The following is a 21,254-nucleotide window of genomic DNA, read 5'->3' on the forward strand; positions in this document are numbered from 1 at the left end:
CAAATGTTCATGAATCAAGACTATACCCTTGAGACAGCAAAACTTCACCTCACATGTAACTGCCATTTCTCCATTGTTTTCACTGATTATGCCTTCATCTTACCTCTGAATAGAGTCTAAATTCTTTAAAGCTAAAGGACTTATCTACTCATTTTTTATAAAAAAAAAATTATTGATATCTTTTGCTTTTATAGCACCTACATTTTCTACCATATTCTTCCTTCCACCCCATCTAGATTGGCATCTCTCATATTAAAGAATAAAAAATTGGGGGGAGGGGGAAAGAAGGTTAGCAAAGCTAATCAATAAATCAAAAATATTTGATGCATGTAGAATTCCACAACCAACCTCTGAAAAGAAATGGAGGGAGATATCTTCATATTCATTCTTTGGGACCAAGTTTGATCATGATACAGATGAAGCATTCAGTTTTTATTCTTTCGTTGTTTCTTATTCTTTCTAATTCTGTTATGATAAGTCACTATGCATAATGTTTTCATGGTTCTGCTTACTTCACATTATTACTGTTGTTCACCCTACACCATCTCAGTAAATGTCTTTGCTACGAAATAACTTCTATTGGAAGTCTATTCAAGGTAAATATATTGGTGGAGGGTCATATGGACCCACAGAGTACCTTGAACTTAGGTGTAGTTATCCACTGAGTGATCCAACCTTTGAATGTGAGTTTAGGGCAGGGTAATGCGGCAAAGGAGACATTATCACAACATATAATAAACAAATGGCAAATTTAGGAAGCTGGAGGATGCCATATATTGGAAAAGTTTTGTTTTGCTCCCTTCAGTTACCCAAGGCATTCCCTTCTGAGTTGTCTTCCCCCATTCACACTCACTCACTGACTAGGTATTCTGGGAGATAAGTACCTTAGGTTTTAAGTACAGTGTGGACTCACAGGGTTTAAGGTACTCTCTGGGTCCACACTCCTAAAACTACTTCTCACTTAGCCAGTAGACAGAATTAGTCCAAAACAAAAGTATTTGCTGAGATGGCATAAGCATAAACAATAGTAACAAATTACCCCCATAAATCTATGGCCGAGTTCTCCCACAACTGCCTATGGCATCAATGAGAAGTGGGAGACTCTCCATCAAATGCAGCCTTCCAGCCTCTGCCTTCTCTTCACCTTTTTCCTGGATGTCAAACCCCCACTTGGGGTGATCTGGCAATAACAGCAACATAGCTATCCACATCAGTTGGATGAATTATGACCCCACAACTGGGTGAGTAGGAATCTTTCTGGTGACAAATAAAACTAAAATGTCTAAGAATCTGCTAACCTTCCCCTATGCCATCCAGATTTTCTAAGCCATCTGACCTGCTAATTCAACATCAGGTATGACCATTCTTTTTACTGGTTGCTGAATTTCTAATTAATTTTATTAATTAATTAATTCTAATTCTATTTAATTTCTAAATCTCAAGTTTATCCATCCTCCTTGCAGCTGAATTCTTTTATATGTTTGATATGTCCCAGAGGGTCAGCTCCTTGAGGGCAGGAACTATCTTGTCTTATTCTATTACTAATAGAAAACTTGGTATGTACATAGGAAGTATTTAATAACTGCCTTTTAATTCATTCATTCATAGAGTGCATTATTTCAGAGGCACACACGTAAGGAAGGTGACCAAGGCAATTTACTGCTCCAGTACTATGGGGTCCTAATGCCCGATCTCCTGTAGTGGTTCTCTAGCTGTTGCTCTTGGGTGAAGCCCCTCTGACAGGCAGCTCACTCCGCTAGGTTACCTGAATTTATTCCTCTCTGAAGATCAAATCCCAAAGTTCAGGTCTAACACTATCTCAGGTCACAAGCTTCTTCCAGTCTTATGCCTGTTCTCTGATAGATATAATTTTCCATCCCATGAGAGAGCAAATCCATCATGCTTTATGAATAGAAATCTCTTCTTCATAATATCTTCTCACCCAATCATGGGATAATTTCCTCTCAAAACCTGGGTTTTTCCCCCATAGATGGCTCTCTTTTCTGCTACCAGAGGTCACATTTCCTTAGAACTATTTTCTATCTAGAAATGTATCTTAATTTTAAAGGTCTGCCAAGGGTGTGGCCATACTTAAGCAATCTAATCATTCCATTCAGTTTAATAGGAAAACTTTTTCACACTTCCTAAAGGCTTAAGAAAATGTAAAACTTTTCCCTGTACTTTGTTTAAGACCTCAACAATTCATTGTCTCTGCTCCCTGTTTCTTAATGTTCTGAAATTTCATCAACTAGACTGGTGAGGAAATAAACTGATTGAGGGTCTCCCCAGTCCTCCACTACCACCTCTTTCCCATGGCCTTTCTGTTGAGTATTTTGCTCTGAGAGTTCTTTAACTCAGGCTACTTGTTATTTTTGTTGTTTGTCGTTCATTCTGGAAAAGGACCATGACATCAGGAAGGGGATGCCATGACTTGCAAGTAAATTGGATTTAAGCCTAACTTTTTCCTCCAGGGCCTTTGGGTCCAGTGGCAAAATATAGATCAAAGTAACTAGAGAGGGCCCCCTCAGGCTACTTAGAATAATACTGAAAGAGTCGTTTTCTCTCTGAGTCTGCTAAGGATTATTGACAGTCAGTAAGTGGCCCTCTGCTGGCAGGACTTTTTCACCTGGTTTATTTCTGAATGGATAGCTCTTTCTTGAGCAGTTTAAAATGTTTGCAGTTTGGCAACCTACCTGGACTATACCAGTGGTTTTAAAAGCAGACTCAACAGTATATTTTTCCATGCTCCTCAAACATTTTCTTTATTTGTTCACTATCATCTCTGTACAGATCACTCCTAAATCTATATATCCAGTCCCAGTCTCCAGATAGCAAATCATCTACTGGACATTTCAAGCCAGATATCTCAGAAGCATCTTAAACTCAACATGCCAGAAATTGAGCCCATTATCCCCCAGCTCTCCCCTCTTCCAAATTTCCATAGTTCTGTTGTCACCATTATTTCCAATGTTGAGGGTTCATAATTTCTATAATAACCTCTGCTCTTGATTTTTCTTCACCCCACATGTCCATTCATTCACCAAATCTTGTCAGTTCTACCTTCAGAACACCTCCTGCATGCAGACCCTTCTGTTTACTCCCACTGTTACCTCATCACCTCAGCCTAGATCACTACAGTAGCCTTCTAACTGGCAGCTTTGCCTCTAGCTGGCCCCAGTGCAATCCATTCTACACAATGCTGCCAAAGTAATTTTCCTGAAGCACAGATCTGACTCAACCAATTCCAATGGCTTCTCGCTGCCTATGGAAAAAAATATAAACTCCTATTTAGCTCTGAAAACCCAAAACAACTTCATCCTAACCTATTTTTCATCCTCATGGGACATTACTCTTCTTAACATACTCTGTAGTCCAGCCAAATTTACCTTCTCTCGGTTCCTCACTCCCAAGTCTCCACCTTCTGTCTCTGTGCCTTTACATTAACTGTCCTCCATTCCTAGAATGTACTCTCTCTTTACCTCTTCCTCATAGCTTACCCCTCTTCCTTTAAGAAACAGCTTAGGCACCATCTTGTACATAAAGTCTTTCCTGATCCCCACAACTGCTTAAATTCTCTCTCCCAAACTACCTAGTATTTAACTACTTTGTATTTATTTCTGACATATATTTGTTCAAGTAAGGCAATATATATAACATATAATATACTGACACCCTTAACATTGCATACATTATATATAATATTGTACATATAATAAATATTGTATATAAATATATAATGTGATCTATATGTAAATACACACATACTCTATGTATTTTGTATGTACTCATCTCACTTTAAAATGTGATCTCCTTGGGATCCAGAATTGTTTCATTCTTTGTACTTGTACACCCGGCAACTAGAACATCATCAGTGCTTAGTAAATAACCATCAGCTAGGGGGTGCAGTGGATAGAGCATTATGCTTGGAATCAGGAAGACTCATCTTCCTGAGTTCAAATTCAGCCTCAGACATCTACTAGCTGTGTAACCTTGAGCAAGTCACCTAACCCTGTTTGTTCCAGTTTCTTCATTTGTAAAATGAGCTGGAGAAGGAAACGGCAAACCACTTCTGTGTCTGCCAAGAAGACTCTAAAATGGGGTCACAACGAGTAGTTCATAACTGTAAAACTACAAATACTGCTTGTTTGATTGATCGATTTACTTAGCTTTTTTGATGATAGAGGGATTTCCAAAGCCAAAGATACCAAAACATTTGAATGTGGATGCTAATTTCTTAAAGTGGGCACTCCTACTGCCTTAAGATATCTCAACAAACTATTTCCTTCTACTTTATCAGAACAAATCTTCCACAGAGAAAAGTCACTGTCTTCCAATGTGTCTCTCCAGTTAAGGCTGCTTAGATCATAAAATCATGGATACTGCCTTTGTCCTTGAAGCAAACTATTAAAGGAGCATAAAGTTTAGATTTGGAAGAGGCCTTAAGTATCATGTAGTCTAACCTGGCCATTTTACAGATGAAAAGACTAATGCTAAGTGGCAACTGAGGCTGCTTGGAGTTAGGCTTCAAACACAGGTCTCCAGATTCCAGATTCAGGCCACTTAACACTACACATTACCCTGTCCTGTCTAAAATTCCTAATAAATGAGCCAGCAAAGTAGAGGAAATGTCTGGGGCTCAGGAATTTAGAAATGATTGTCTTTTTGAAGACCAGAACCTCAAACTAGAAAGAACTTACCTTTTCTTGGAAGCAGCTGATGATACTGTGGACAGAACATTGGGACTGGAGTCAGAAAGACCTGAGTTTAAATCCAGCTTTAGACACTCACTAGCTGTGTACCCCTGGACAAGTGCCTTAACCTCTGCTTGTTTCAGTTTCCTCAACTATAAAATGAGGATAATTTTAGCACTTACTTCATGGGGTTGTTGTGGGATATCCTTCATGCAGTGCCTGGCACACAGTAGGAATTATACAGGTGCTTATTCCCTTCCTATAGTTAACAGCATGGTTCTCATCCTCGTACAATTTTTATTTATCCTCCACAAAAGCCCTTGGTTCTCAGCACTCATCTAGAGTATTTGAAGCAATTCTTAATTCTTTAGCTATTACTTACCACCAAGATCATAAATGAGACGGAAAGGGGAAAGGTCAAATGCGGTAATGACATCTCTGCCATTAATACTCCAAATCTCATGTAGGCCATGCATGAATTTTACCAGCTCTTCCTCTGACCTAGTATTTAAAATAATATTTATGTCACATGTTTTATCAAGAGACAGTATGAAGATTGAGAGCCAACCATGGAGTCAGAAAGACCTGTGTTCAAGTCCCACTTCTACCAATGCTGGCTATATTATCCTAGGTAAGTCACTTAATCTCTCAGTGCCCCAAACAATTCTCTGAGCCTCTCAACAAAAAGAATGTTCCTTTTCAGGAGTGCCATGTACAATACTTATGAAATCACATAAGAAGAAAAAGAAAAACCTACATTAAATGCTCTATATATCACTGTGAAAAGAGATTAAAAGCAATCCCTAAATAATGTACTTTTTAAAAATGGGATATCAGTAATGGATTGGATTTTGCCTAGGTTAGGAAATAAACCTTACTCTCTTATTTTTATAATTTATTTTTAGTCTTATTAGATCTTATGATCCAATAAGCCTTCTGTAGCTTTCTCCTGATGAGTTTTATGTAATAAAACACAGTTATTACCATTGAAGAAGGCTTATTTCCATTTCATCAAATGACTAAAATACTTGCATAGACGTTTAATATCAAAGCATTATTCAAACATTCATGACAAATGTATACACCAAAACAAAAAGGAAAGTTCTATAGATTTTTCAACCCCAAATAAGATATCTAGCTGTCTCAGTTGTTTACTTAGATTTTAGACTGTGTTTATATAGTCAAAGTGAAGTGATTAGAGGTTTAATTAGTATAGATATTCATGTTGCGATGACTCAGGACACAAATATGATTTGAGATGGTTAGTGAGAAATGATTCATTTGGACTCCTACTCTATTCCAATTAATACTAATCAGTTTGATATTTTACATAAATCACATAGGGATAATTAGATAAGACAGTTTATTATGTAGGCTTTTATAATGGGCCTCAAACTTTAATGTAATATTCACTACTTGTTTACCAGTTACGATGCTCACTTGCACAACCATAAAAATGCTGACAAAAATATCTCCATCCATTTTGCTCAGATTCTATGTCCAAGTCTAGCATGGGTGGGATGCCTTGGTTTTTTAGAAGTCCTTAAACTTATTTTTGTACTTCAGAACCACTCTTTCTTGTCCAACATGAGCAGGTGACCATCTTATGACCACTTAGTCAGTGGAGAAACCCTGCACTTCCCCCAACCTGTGACACTCTTAGCTGATATATCACTTGTGGGGGCTGGTACCTCATTTTTGGTCCTCAAGAGTAAGGTCTATAAAACAATGAGATTCTGCATTTTCCCATGTCTCTTTTGCATATTTGAGTATCAAGCCCTATATAAAACAGGTTCTGGGGACCAGGGGGTATCTCAGATAGTGAGGAAAATCTGAGGTCCACTTCACTGGAGGGGACCATGGACTCTTCAGAAAAAGTGCCATTGGCTCAGAGCTCTGCCTCAGTTTCTTTAGGTTGGGTAATTTTAAACTTCCTGGATCTGAATTATACAGTTGTCTATCAGCATTGCTAAAATTATTTGGATAATCACAAGTCTCACCTTCACTTTGTGTTTTTATTCCTACTTATTCCCCCCTACAGTAATTATAAAGAGGACAGAACATTAGAGCATTCATTTTACCTGTAGATAGCTTCAAAAAGATCATCTGATGGAATACCAAATGTTCTCATATATTGATTTTTTCCTTCCCTGAGGGGAAGAAAGCTATTATTACTTATATGTACTTACCGAGCATCAGCATATTACTAGATGTTCTAGAGTCCTGAGTACATATAAACCCTTTCTTAATGAGCTCATAAATACACATGCCCAACTGTAGGCTCCCTTAACAATCACCATTCTTCAAGTTGAGCCAAAGAAGTTACTCAGTAAGAGGCCACTAAAAAGGGGTTGGGGGCTGAAAAATATTCTTAAAGGCAATCTCAAGAAAACATAAGATGGATGCAATGCCATGGGAGACTCATCTCCGTTACTATCACGAACACCTTTGGCAGGTATATTTCTGGTTTAACCTATTATGGGATATTTATGAAAGGAGAACTGCTGATCTCCTTCACTGTATCATTTAAAACTTCTTGAATAATTTGATGTTTGGATGGAAGATTGATTATGAGAAGAAAGCCTTTTAGACAACATTTACTCTACCAATAAGCTTTTTTAATTATTCAATCAATAATAAGCACAAAGAATTGTTGTACTATGTATCACTTCCCAAAATTACATGATGATACAGATACAGTATAGTATGTAATATTGTGTGTACAGGCAACATGTTCCTCATACCCTCAACAAAGATTTCTTCAACGTGTGAAAATAATTTTCTTTAAAATTATATGTAGTTTCTAGGAAAGTGTGACTATAAATTAGTAGATGCTTTTTTGGTTGCCTTTTTACAGTATTAATGAAGATTGACATTTTTTCATATCTTTGGTATCTTCACTTCCTTCAGATAACTTGCAAATAAATCCCATAATATCTTCACAATTGAGTTGACTCCCACATAGATCTCCTTCGTGTATACTTGGTCTAGTTCTTTGTTCTTTATAATGTCATTTATTCACCATCTGTAAGCAAATTTGGGTTGGTGAAGTTAGATTCTAAGTGTGGGGGGCTCTACTCTCTTTGAAGAAGGAAAAAAATACAACTTTAAAAACTTTGCAGATGTTTTCCATTTTATTGTTTTTGTTGCCCTCCTTCCATTTTTATCCTTTAATACTCTTGGGACAACTTGTTGAGCTAAATCTTCCCCACAAACTTTATTTCAACTGGTATTATTCTCTATTGCTTCTCTCTCTCCTCCCCCCTCCTCTCTCTCTCTCTCTCTCTCTCTCTGTCTCTCACTCTCTCTCTGTCCATCATTTCTCCATAACATTTTTCACATGTTTACATTCTAAACTGGTGATATGATGTCTTTGAGTGCCATCTCTTTCTGCTTGTCAAATGTTTGCTGATTAAGGAGATTTTTAGGTTCTTTTAGTCTCCAAGGGATTTAGAACTCTCACAAGCTCGAGCACAGAAGAGGAGCAGTTTGTCAAGAGAAAAATGAAGATCAGAAGGGAAGCAGCTAGCAGAGAAGTGTTTTCATGTAATGCAGATTGATCCTGAAAGGACCAAGGATTTCAAGTCTGTATTCCAGAGTGATAGGTTGCCCCAGGCACATGGTTTTCCTTCTCATGTGCCTTCCTCTCAGATTTATATGTGTGTGTCCACTCTCCTCCACGGACATTGTATACATTACTGCGAGAATGTGACTCAGGTGTATGGGTGGACTTGATGTTTTGATCATTCCTGCTTTGGCTTTCTGTTGAATAGCTATGGCATTTTGATTATTTTTGGTTTGCCTTCTACTGAGTTAAGTTATTATCATTACTGTTTATAATCATTATCATTTAGTAAGTGATTTGTGTTTAAGAATTAATGGTATCATTGTTTGTGATTCTGTGTAAATGGAAAGCATATTGTTGGGAACTCAGGAGTTACAGTTTTGCGTACTGAGTGTCTTTTTCCCTCACCATAAATGCCACTAACATTCTGAGAGGGTGGGAGTCATAGTCTGTCTGTCTGTTTGTGTTCATCCTTCATTGCCAAAGAAGACCATGCCATCAGAGAAATGATGACATGACTTGCACTTGACTTTGTTTTGAGTGAGAGAGGGCTGTACAAGGTCACCAGCCTCACTTTCCCCTCCTAAGCCATCTGGATCCAGTGACCAGTCAAGAGGTGATGACTGAGGTCAGTCTCATAAGAAGGCATTTGGGGTGAGTGAGATACCCTGAGAAAATTGGAGTGAGGGTGCCAGGTTGGATGGCATACATGAAGGTGATATTTCTTGCATCAGTGAGCCAGTACCTAGTACCACACCTGGCATCCCCCTCCCAAAAAAGGTAAGAAATAAGCATCATTAGTCGATAGGAGGTTCAGAGGGAAACACAGGCAAGTGAGATAGCTATGGAACTAATATGTTGGATTTATTATATACTTAAAAACAAACTGTAGGAAATAGGGATTTATATTTTCATATCCAGTTCTTTTTTCTGTTCTTTTATATTAAAATATTATGTTAGTGCTTGTCAAGTTCAAAATTATAAAAATAATTTAAACATATCATCGGTCTTTGTGTGATATTATTTGGTGTTCCACATATCCTTCATCTACCGATGCTTTTTTATGAAAAAGGTATTCATCATCCATAAGTGTGAGGTTGCTACACAGTCTTAGACTTTCTCTTTCTTTCCACTTGATTCAATATTCCTGTTTTCCAAAATATTTTTCACCATCCTCTCCTACTTCTGGCTTTGCTTTGAAACAAATTTCTTTACCTCATTATCCCCTACAAAAGATATTAGTTCAAACACTATTATTTTCATGGTGAACTTTTTGGAAATACTCATTTTTTTTTATAATATAAGGCCACCAAATATATCCATGAAATGATTCTTCTCATCTTTGGGCACACCCAAAATGCTATTCAGTCAATTGCTTTATTTGCCTCTACAATGAAAGATTGAGATTCATACTTTTATTTAGCTACAATTTCTTTTTTTTTTCATTTATAGTAAAAATGTCAAGATTATTATGATTCAGGACATCCAGGATTATAACCCCTTGGTCATGGAACAAAGATCATATGTAGAGTACCAACTGCCAAATTTAAGTTTATGGATGGCCTGAAATTTTTTCCTTACTTTTATAGTGACCCCTGGCCTCTTTTCCACCTCTTTTTCTGCTATCACGGCAAAAGCATAAGTGCTTGGAGACAATTTATATTTTCATTTGTTTCAAGAGTTGTAATAGTCACAGAATCCATTACCAAATGGCCAGGCTACTGGCAAGATACTTCTCTGTGCTTCGGTAGGCTTGTCCTCAGACAAGACTCCATCTGTTACCAGGTCTATAGTTGAAGTTTTTCCAGCATAATAGAATCAGAGAGAAGGTGCTTTCCTGGCATAATATTTGAGAATCCATGGCTTACCTCCATATCATGGTGATACATCTAAGTAAAATTTCCAACAAAATGACTATATTCAAAAATAACTATGAAAGAACCAGAGTTAGATTAGGGTAACTAGAGTTTATAAAACACTTCAAGGTTCGAAAAATGCTTTACAAATGTTATCTTATTTGGTCCTCACAATTATTGTCTCTACTTTGTAAATGAAAAAACTAAGGCTGAAAGGTTAAATAATTTGTCCAGGATCACACAGCTAGTAAATATTGAAGTGGATTTGAATTCAGGTATTTTCTGAATCCAAGTCTCACACTCTATGTATTACATGACCTAGGTGCATATAGAAACACATTAAGAAGCCCATATTTATTATTTGGGATTTTCCCACCCTGTCCCCATTTTAGACCATCTAAATCATTATTCACCTCCATTAGCATAGCTTTCTAGATGTTGACAGTTAACAAGCTACAAACCATTGGTTTAATGTGATCCACAACATTCTTGAGTGCCCCCCAAACCAGATTAAAATGAAATTGAAATTGAAAGAAACAGAAATGTCCTGTTCTGGCACCGATTTCCTGAAATCTGCCATGTGCTACTCTAAGAAAAAGTAAATTATTACTGTAAGTCAACTTCAGGTTAATTTAATAGGTTATGGCTGAAAGAAGCCTAGTCATTTTTTTCACTTTTCAAGTGTTGTCAAACAAGTCTGAATAAAACAGCAGAGAACAAGTTAGCACTATTTGAAATTTCCTACCTACCTTACCTTATGGCTTCAGTTAAGTGATTCCAGCATGGGTAGATAGTTTTTGACATGTAGAGTAACATATTGTACTGGGATTTGGGGCCACACTTGGTGAGATACAGGGTGGCAAGTTCTGTGTTTTGATATAAAACTGAAAAGGAAACAAAATTATTGCCTTTATCATCATCATCATAAGTGTATTAGGTTCATTCATCCCCTTTGAGCACTTAGATTACCTCAAAAAGCAAGTTGACATGGTACAAAAGGGTAGGATAATTTAACCTCAACCAGTATAGCTTTGTGGATTTAGAAGGAAAATCATGCTCAATCAATTTATTAGACTCATGAAAGAGGGAATAAGTAGATGTTTAAACAAACTTCTTTAATTTTGTTAAAACCTTTTTTTAAAAAATGAAATTAATCACCTCATAATGAAGACAATATTTTATCATGAGGAGAAAAATAACTTAAAATTAGAAATAGACACATACTTCTCCAGATAAGGTCTCAGCAGTTAGATACTTAATAATGGTATCTCTAAGCCTTATAGAAAATGCATCTCTAAGCCTTCTAGATAGCACAAATCTTCTGGGTAGCAGCATGTCAAGCCTATAAGGCAGAACCATAGAAACTCTATACAAAGCAATATGCTATCATAGGAAAAGCACTGGATTGAGAGTCAGAAGCCCTGAGACCTAGCCCCTGCTGGGTGGCCTGGAATTATTAGTTAAACTCTCTGAATACCAGTTTCCTGATCTTTAAAGGGGTGTGGATGAGATCAGAGGATAAAAGCTACATCCAATTGGTTTAATGTGATTCACAACACTCCCGAGTGCCCCCCCAAACCAGATTAAAATGTGATTGAAATACATTTAACAAAATGAATTAAAATACAATAAAACAGATTATTTTAATATGTGGTTTTCTGAGTCAATATACCCACAGAGATCTTTCTGTACAGTTTAGTGTCCCCTTTTACTATCTGAGTGAGATATGACTATACTAAATTGTGTCTGAGGTCTTTTCTAGCTCTAAAATTCTGTGGTCCTGTCAGGAAACAAACTGGTAGAAGAACCTTGATGTCAGTGTAAGGAAGTTGATTTTTCTGAGACTTAGTCACAGAAAAGAGATGGGATAATGAGTTGTTAAATTAACTATAAAAATTCAGCCTCACCAGGCAATCCTTCTATGAGGTGCAAATTAGGCCCTTTGAGTATATCAGAAAGAAAGCAATAAAGGATAAAGAATAATGGACCACAGCTCTGGGTGACTTTGGAAAGTTCACTGAGGTCAGGTAACGGACACACTACATGGAGCTTGCAGAAAAGAAACATGGAGGAGGGAAACCGCCAAAAAGAAAGGGGCTAGGACTCTGTGAGGGATGTTGCTTGTGCTAATCAGTATGATGTACACTGGGACAGAAGCTATGAGATAAAATATTCCTGGACCCAAAGCTCCCATTGGGAGTTTTCTTATAGGATATTGGAGTGGTTTGCCATTTCCTTCTCCAATTCATTTTACAGATGAGAAAACTGAGGCAAACAGGGTTACATGACTTGCCCAGGATCACACAGCTAGTAAGTGTCTGAGGCCAGATTTGAATTGGGGAAGATGAGACTTCCTGACTCTAGGTCTGGCAATTTATCCACTGTCAGATCTACTGCCCTCCTTTCTCTCCTATTGCTTCTTAATGGGTGCCTCAAGCCTTTTACTCTGAGTGTGTCTGCTTACCTTTCTTTGTTTTAAATGTAATTCTAAACAGTGTTAACCACCAGAATTTGTTCTTGTACTTATTGGGAATGGAGTTCAGGTGTTTATTGGGGATATAGTTATAGAGATAGATATGACACTGAGATGTTTTGCCAAAAGTGCTGTCATTGCTGGGGGCTCAGAGCTAACAAAAAGAAAAAGAGAATTACAGATCTTTTGACACTACTTTTCAGAGCAGAAAAGGCACATCTATCCTGAGAAATCCATCTGCACAGTAAGTCAGTAATAGAGTAAGGGGCAAATAGGAATGTTTGAAAAGTTCTCATCAATATTTCACTTAATTCACTTAATGTAGCGGAGCACATTTAGGGAGCAAAGAAAGTTATAGGCATGAATCATTAAAGGCCATTATTTAAAGCCACTCTGTTCTGAAATATCCCAAAATACCAACAATATATGCAGCTTTGGTCATCATTAGAAGAGGCACTGGAAGCAAAAGAGAGAGTGGTATCTTGACCTGTTAAAAAACTGAACGATGAATTTTAGAGTTGAATATCATCAACTTAGCTAAGTAAACCAGACAATCCAAAGATTTTATGGCCTTCCCAGATTTAGAGAGCCTTAAATTCTACAAAAGGAGTAGAGCAAGCTACTGTGCCTTAGAGTTAGCAAAGACTGGAGCAGCAAGTGGCCTTGCTAAGGGGATTAAAGGACAAGGAAAGGATGATTAATTATAATGGTAGACAATTTTGGAGCACTTAAAGGCTAGCAAGGCAATTTGTACCTAATGTGATCACCACAACATCCATATGAGGTAAGACTATAGATGATATTTGCTCTTATTATCTTTTGTTGTTTTCTCTCCTTCAGTCTCAAAGCAGACTAGCGACATCAGGAGGGTGATGCCTTGACTTGCAAGTGAATTGGATTTAATAGAGATAGGGCTGTGCAAAGTCATCATTCTCCTTTCTCCTTCAGAATCATTGTAGTTCAGTGGCAAGACATGATTCAGGATGATTGGCAATAACCTTGGATGCAGTGGGAGACTTTGGTCTTTTCAAGCTAAGGTCTTTCCAAGTATTACTTCTAAAGTTCCTTTTGGCTCTAAATCTATTATCCCCATTTTAAAGATGAGGAAACTGAGGTTCAGAGAGGATAAGAAATAGTTAAACACCTCACAAGAGCCAAGATTTTATTCCAAGGTCTTCCCTCTTTCCATTACACCAATATGGCCACTCCAGTTTTTTCTAACTCTTAAATTCTCTTGTCCTACAATAAGTTGTCTGTAAAACCGAAGGCATGATATTAAGAAAATATTTCTCTTAAATAGTCATCATAATCTGTTGGAAGTCTGGGTTTACGGGATTAAAACAGAAACTGATTGATCATGTAATAGTTTTATATTATTGTCAGATGTAGGATTTCAGATATGGAAGGGTCCTTCGTGGACTTGTGGTCTAATCCGCATCCCCAAAGAAAAATATCAACACAACATGACAAAAAGTGAAAATCCAACCTTTTTTCTGAAGACCACCAATGGGGGGAACCCAACACCTGCCAGACAATTCATTCACTTGTGAATAGCTTTCGATTTATCAAAATTCCTGTACGTAAAACTTAAACCGGCCTTTTTGTGACATCATTTTGTTTCCAATCTCTCCTCTAGAACTATACTAAACAAATCTAATTCCTCTTCCACATTGTTGCTGTTGAATTGTTTCAGTCATGGCTGACTCTTCATGAGCATGGAGTTTTCGTGGGAAAGACACTGGAGCGATTTTCCATTTCCTTCTCCAAGTCATTTTATAGATGGGGAAATTGAGGCAAACAGGATTATATGACTTATCCAAGGTCACACAGCTAGAAAGTGTCTGAGGCAGGATTTGAATTCAGGTCCTCATGACTCCAGGGCCAGCACTGTATCCACTGTACCCCCCTACATTATCACATTTCAAATATTTGAAGAAAATGATCAGATAGCCCTAAGTCTCCTATGCTCTATGCTAAAGATCCCTAGCTCCTTCAAACATTCCTCTTACAACATAGATTGTTGGCTCTTCTTTAGTTTATTTGCCCTCCTCTGATTGGGCTCCAGTTTATTGATACTTAAAGAGTGTCACAAAAATGTGATACTTAAAACTGAGCCCAACACTCCATATCTGGTCTGACCAGGACAGAAAATAGATCTATTATCATTTCCTTATTTCTAGAAAAATTCATCTCTTCATATAGCCCAAGATCACTTTTCCTTCTTGACCACGATTTCACATTGTTGAATCCTTTTGAGTCTCCAATCTGCTAAGATATCCAGGATCTTTTTTCAAACTACTGTCTAACTAAATATCTATCATGTACTTGCTTATTAAGTTAATTTATTTTGACCACAACTATAAGACTTTAAATTTAGTCCTATTAAATTTCATCTTATTAGATTTGGTCCAAAATTATAGCCAGTCAAGGTCTTTTGGAATTCTGTCTCTGTTGCCCTATGTTATCCCATCCAAAGCTTCTCCCAGCTTTGTGACATTGAAAATGTGAGAAACATCCCAAATACATTTTTTTCCAAGTCACTGATAAAAATGTTAAAAAGTCAAAAGCCAGACATAAATTGCTCAGAATTCCACTGGCAACTTTTTTCAAAACTGACACTGACTTACTAACAACTACTTTCAGAGTCTGGCTATCCAGCTGGCTCTTAATGCATCTCAGAGTATCCAGCCAATATCTATCGAATTTTCCACAAGAATAACATGAGATTCTTTATCAAATACTTTTCTAAAACCTAGCTAAATCATAACTTTAGAATTGCTTTGATCCACTAGTTTAGTAAGTAAATAAGATTAGTCTAGTATGATATACTTTTGCTAAAGCCATGTTGGTGTTTTGCGATCACAACTTCTATTCCTTTGCTATTTTCTTCACTATCTCTTTACTAATAGAATTTTTTCAGGAATTGAAGTCAAGTTCACTGGCCTACATTTTGCAAACTCTATTCTCTTTTTTTGAAAATCAGAAAATTTGTCAATCTCCAACCCTGGGTTACTCCATGATCTTTCAATTTTCACTGATAGTGACTCTGCAGTCATAAATAATTTCTTTCAGTATTTAAGAATGCAATTCATCAGAGACAGTTACTGTTCTTTTACTATATCTTTATATTAAATGTCATATCTCTTTTTTTACAGTTTGAACCTGTAAGACTCTCTGCACCCATGCAGATCAGCAAATTACCTGCAATTTATAGTCTTATCTCATGTTATTCTTGTTATCTGGGACCCTAAGAGAATAAGTGACCTGCCATCATCATTCAATTAGTGTATCAAAGAGATGAGACTCTAACCTCTGGTTCTCCTGACTCCAAGGTTGTCTCTCTAACCACTCTGCTATGCTGTCTTTCAGATATCACATAACCAACTTTCTATTAGACATTTAATATTCGCTCACATTTATATGTTGCTTTACAATTTATAAAACATTTTATGAAAGATTATCCTGTGACGTAGATAATGCAAGAAGTCATGGAATCCAGGACCATATTTTGTATATGTACCTTCAAAGGATGTCCTATGAACTTATCCCAAGACACAGTCCTGCCAGGCTTGGGCCCAGAATTCCTTGATAATTTGAAGTTTAAATAAATGAAAATTCAGCCTACAGTGTATACTTGTCCAAGCTAGCCTATGTGCGCCCTGTCCAAAACTGTCTTGGTTCCAGGTCTTCCATTAGAGTAGAAAAAACTCAGTAACAACATGTCCCCTTTATAAAGCACAACAGCCCCACTATTACTACTGAGCATCAGATTTCTTCATTCTTCTCCTTTAATCAAGACCTCCCTAAGACATAAGAGGATGTGTTTCAAAATAAAATTTTAAATAATCTTATCATCAATATTAAACCTTATCCAAACTTTTCTAAGCTTATTCCTAGGGGTCCCTAAACCTTAAAAAGGTAGCACTCATCTCCTCAAACTCTTTTAAAGCTTCTTATTTTCTCATCACTACTGATGCTAAAGTGGAAGCAGGGGGTCCACCTGTTGGGATGCAGTACACAGGATGCCTGCTTGTACATGACTTAGCAACAATGGCCCTTCCAAATCACAGCATCATAGATGCAGGGAAGGAAGGACTTCAGAGTCACCTAGTCTAACTCCCTCACTTCATAGGTGATGGAAGTGGGACACAGGGAGACTAAATTAATTTCTTAAGGTCACACAGATAGTAGCAGAGGATATGAACATACCATGGGTGGGGAACCTGGGCCTCAAGGCCACATGTGGTCTTCTAGGTCCTCAAATGTGACCTTTTGACTGAATCCAATTGTTCTGTGAAATTTGGATTCAGTCAAAGGGCTTCACTTGAGAATCTAGAGGGCCACGTGTGGCCTTGAGGTCGCAAGTCACCCACCCCTGATTTAAAATATTCCCACTGTAGAGCCTGTGTTTCTTCTGTTGCACCAAGCTGCTTCTCCAACTTTAGAACACTGTGATTTAAAATGATATGAACATTCTTTTGGGGAACCTATTCTTATTATATTTACCTTTTTCTCTCTTCATTTCCACCTTTAGTAGCTTCAGGGTCACACAGATATCAAGTAATTGTTCCATTCCTTGGGAATTGGTGCCTAAGCGTTCAGCAATGACATCGAAGGTCAGGAAACCTTCAGATTCCAAGAGGTCAAACACTCCCAATTCGCAGGCAGTAAACATAACCTCATAACAAGCAAAGCACAAAAGAGTTAGGATGTTATATTCTTCTGGGGAAAACACTTAATGGAAGCTTAACAGGTTAAAAGATGCAGTGCTTTTTCAGTGAGCCTTGTGTAGAGAGTTGAACATTCTCTGAAAAATGAACTTGTTTCTTTGGGATACAGTCCTAGAAGTGATTTGTTTTGTTTGAATTTTTCTCATGGTTTTTCCCATTCATTTTAATTCTTCTATGCAACATGACTAATGTGAAAATGTGTTACATAAGAATGTATGTGTAGAACACATATAAGATTGCATGCCATCTTGGGGAGGGAGGGGGAGAAAATCTAAGACTTATGGAAGTGATTGTAGAAAACTGAAAACAAATAAATTGATAATAATAAAAAATGACAGTCACCCCATGGTTATTAGCCTATATGGAAGGAAGGAGGGGAGGTAACAGGAATGTTCAACAGCGTCTCTTATTTGCATAGCACTTTGCCTTCCTATAACAACCTTGTGAGTCAGGTAATAAACTGATCATCCTTAGTTTTTCAATAAGGAAACAGTAGTCCCTGGTCACATAGTTAGCGAGTGGCAAAGACAGGTCCTCAAATGGGGTTCTCTCAACTCCAAATTTAGTGTTTTCTCCATTATATCTTGCTGCCTTTTGGAGTTAAGAACTGATAAGAGGGATGGGAGTGGGCCAAGACAAGGAGGAAAGTGTATCTGCCACTGTGTTTCTAATACAAACCTTTGCAGTGATAAATGCAGAAAGGAAAAGGAAAGAAACAAAAGGAAGTTAAGCAGCTGTAAAAGTCTTAACAGGCAAAGTTTCCCCAGGCAACTGCCCTCCTTATTTCAACCTTGGTTGAAAGTAATTTAATTTAAGTAATTCTTGCAACCAGCTACGACAGTGATTCTCAAACCTTTGATCTCAAGACCACATTGCACACTTAAAAAATTATTGAGGATTCCAGTCTATTAGAAATTTAAATACCTTAGTGTTATCTGAAAACTACTTTGACCTTGTGAAGTCCTAAGGGTCCACACTTTCAGAACTGCTGGCTTAATGGAAAAGAAGAAGGAAACACACACACACACACACACACACACACACACACACACACACACACACACACACACACTTACTCACAGATGAAATCTTAAGCCACCAGTTCAGGCAGGAGAAAGATACTGGATAGTGAAATTCCTGAAGGACTTCTTGCAGCTGGAATGAGTTATTGGCAAATTTGCTATAGAAAAATCTTCAGGCAAAAGAAATGTTTTGCCAAAAAGAAATTGCAAAGTCACATATCTGAGTAATATATGTGATTGCCTCTTGGCCTACAAGATCATTATATTTTAATTTCTTCTTTTGCTCCAACTTATTACAAGTTACCAAAGTCTTGACTGTTTTGTTTTTTACCATAACTGAGCCATAAATGTTAGTTACATCAAGCAAGTGGGGACCCTTTTTATCATAGTCTTGCCCATCAAGATCAACCTGGTAAGTTTCGGGAAATGTCATGAAAATATAGGCTTTATCTGTGACAATGAAAAGGGAGCATGACGATCCCAATGTATGTTCACACAGACTAAATTTGATGCTGTCTTACTGCCTACTGGAGACTCTGAGTGACACTAAAATCAATCCATATTTCCAAGGTTCTATATGAAAGAGATTTTATTGTACATTAACCCCTTTCTGATTTTATGAGAAGTATATTCAAGAAACATTAGCAGAGTGAATAGAGAATTGACCTCAGTCAGCTGTGTCCAAGTCCCATCTTTGCCATATATTGTCTATATGACATGAGTATGGATGAATCATTGCATCCAGTGGTACAGGCAATTTTGTAAGGCTTTGTTATGGTTGATGTGATGTAAATTAAGGCTTTGTTATGGTGGATGTGATCTACAATGCTAGCTACAAAATCAGAGAGGAAGTCCAAAGAAGAAAAAAATGTGGAAGGGAAGGGAAGGGAACACAAGGGAAGGGAAAACAAGGGAAGGGAAGGAAAAATAAAAGAAAAAAGAAATTCATATTAATAGCCTAACATCCCCCCACCTACATATTAGCACTGGCTGCACGTCATGTAAGGAATGCCCTCCTTCCTCATTTCTACTGTCTTGCTTCCTTGACTTCCTCAAGTCCCAACTAAAATCACACTTTCTATCAACAGTCTTTCCCAATTCCTCTTAATTCTAGTCCCTTCCAGTTTATCATGAATATATCTTGTTCGCACATATAGTTATTCGCATGTCATCTCCCCCATTAGATTATAAGCTCTCCAAGCCCAAGGACTCTCTTTTGGCTTTCTTTCTATCCTCTGTATTTATCACAGAATCTAGCACACAGTAGGCACTTATTGACTGACTAGCATCCATAATAAAACAAATTGGTCTTGTCACATAACTGAGTCAAATTTACTGAAGGCCCTTGGACAGATAACATCAGGTATGGCTAAGTAAAGGCTCCAAAGCAGACTAAGCCCATCTCTCTTTTTCTTTTATTTTCCTTTCCCAATTGTAGTAATCATAATCATTATTCAAGAATGAGCACTGTTCACCTACTCAGTTATGTTGATACAACCTAGCCAAACTAGAGTTATAAAACAAAATGTTTTCCTCCCAACACATCATTACATTATGTAACCTTCTTACCTTGGAGACCATGAAGCCATTTATGTACTCATTGAGAAGGCCATAATCAAGGTCCTCTGCAAAACTCATCTTTTTTTTTTCTCAGAACTAGCCAGAGTTGGAAAGGCCTTCCTTGTCCTCATTTAAATAAATTTCTTGGAAATGAGAAGGTCACATGCCAGCAAAATGTTTTGTGATTGCTTTCAAAAGCCCACTGCCACACCGGGGTTAGTCATCAGCAGATAATTCTGAAGGCTCCATATAACTTATTAATGGGCTCCCACTGGCTCTCCTTGAACTGATTTCTAACATTACAGTTGTCCTTTCTGCTTTTATATCCTTTAAGCTATCATGTATATAACCTTGCTGCTTCATTAGCCAAATTAATTTGGCCCCTTGAGGGAAACTTCCATAAGGGGAAAAGTTCTTGAAAGCCCACTCTAAAGACAGAGGAGACTTGCACAGCAGCCAAGATGCCCCCAAGGCCCAGGGATAATGGAGATAAATGAAATCCATTGATAATCCTCCAACTTCATTTTAGCTATTAGCTTAAAACTCCTCTCCCAGTAAACCTTTTTCAGAGGTTCTAATCAGAAGCAGCATTTGATAGATTGGCATCCCTCTTATCAAATGAGGGATGGAGGGAGGAAGGAAGATGCCAGTTTATGGAGATTATTCTGACAAGCAGAGTGAATTTGCAAAATATTGGTAAAGAAACAGAGAAGAAGAGAGGAAAAAAAGGGCATGGATATACAAAAATGGTATCATCAGCAACTTCTGATTACATATGTATTGGTTATGTTTATGGAGGAAAGGTTATCACCAAAAAGTCATCACTGTACAAAAGGGATAATAGTCAAACAGTGTGTTCTACAGATGCAGTCTTGACTAAAGTCATATAAAACCTCCTAGGCCCAAAACCCAAAGCACATTCAGGCCTGTCCAGGAAATAAATAACAATTGATCATTCTTCAAAAAACAAAAAATTAAATAACAGTATCCTCGGATGAGACCTCGTATAAGCCTATAGAAAAGCAAAAGGTCTGATGATGAGCATTCTGAGTAGACAACAAAGGAATGAATGAATAGCATTCATTAAGCACTTGCCCATCTGAATTCATTTGCCTAATGATGGCATAGTAGAATGATCACTGGGTGTGAAGTCTGAACCTGGGTTGATATTCTAACTCTTTCACTTATTACCTATGTGACCAAGTCCCTTAAACTTACTGGGTTTCACTTCATTGTAAAATCAAGGAGATGGACTAGATGACCCACTAAGGTGCCTCCAAGTTCTAAATGAATGATCCTATCATCTATTCAAGTAGATACCATAAAGTAGACTTTCAATTTAACATGGTTTGTTCTT

At 37.4% G+C, this 21,254-nt stretch overlaps 1 protein-coding gene across 1 annotated transcript in view; it reads right to left on the reverse strand.

Moving 5' to 3' along the window:
- ASMT (acetylserotonin O-methyltransferase) overlaps positions 1-20,092 on the reverse strand; it is a 32,680-nt gene extending 12,588 nt beyond the window's left edge. The window contains exons 1-5 of the mRNA XM_072614495.1: positions 19,907-20,092; positions 17,092-17,263; positions 10,867-10,996; positions 6,773-6,841; positions 5,074-5,192 (exon numbers count right to left, since the gene is read on the reverse strand). Of these exons, the coding sequence (XP_072470596.1) occupies positions 5,074-5,192; positions 6,773-6,841; positions 10,867-10,996; positions 17,092-17,263; positions 19,907-19,975 (559 nt within the window). The 5' untranslated portion in view covers positions 19,976-20,092. The remainder of the gene's footprint in view (positions 1-5,073; positions 5,193-6,772; positions 6,842-10,866; positions 10,997-17,091; positions 17,264-19,906) is intronic.
- Positions 20,093-21,254: the final 1,162 nt, after the last annotated feature.

The sequence above is a fragment of the Notamacropus eugenii genome, chromosome 5 (genome assembly GCF_028372415.1).
Source record: "Notamacropus eugenii isolate mMacEug1 chromosome 5, mMacEug1.pri_v2, whole genome shotgun sequence".
In the NCBI taxonomy this organism is placed as follows: Eukaryota; Metazoa; Chordata; class Mammalia; order Diprotodontia; family Macropodidae; genus Notamacropus; species Notamacropus eugenii.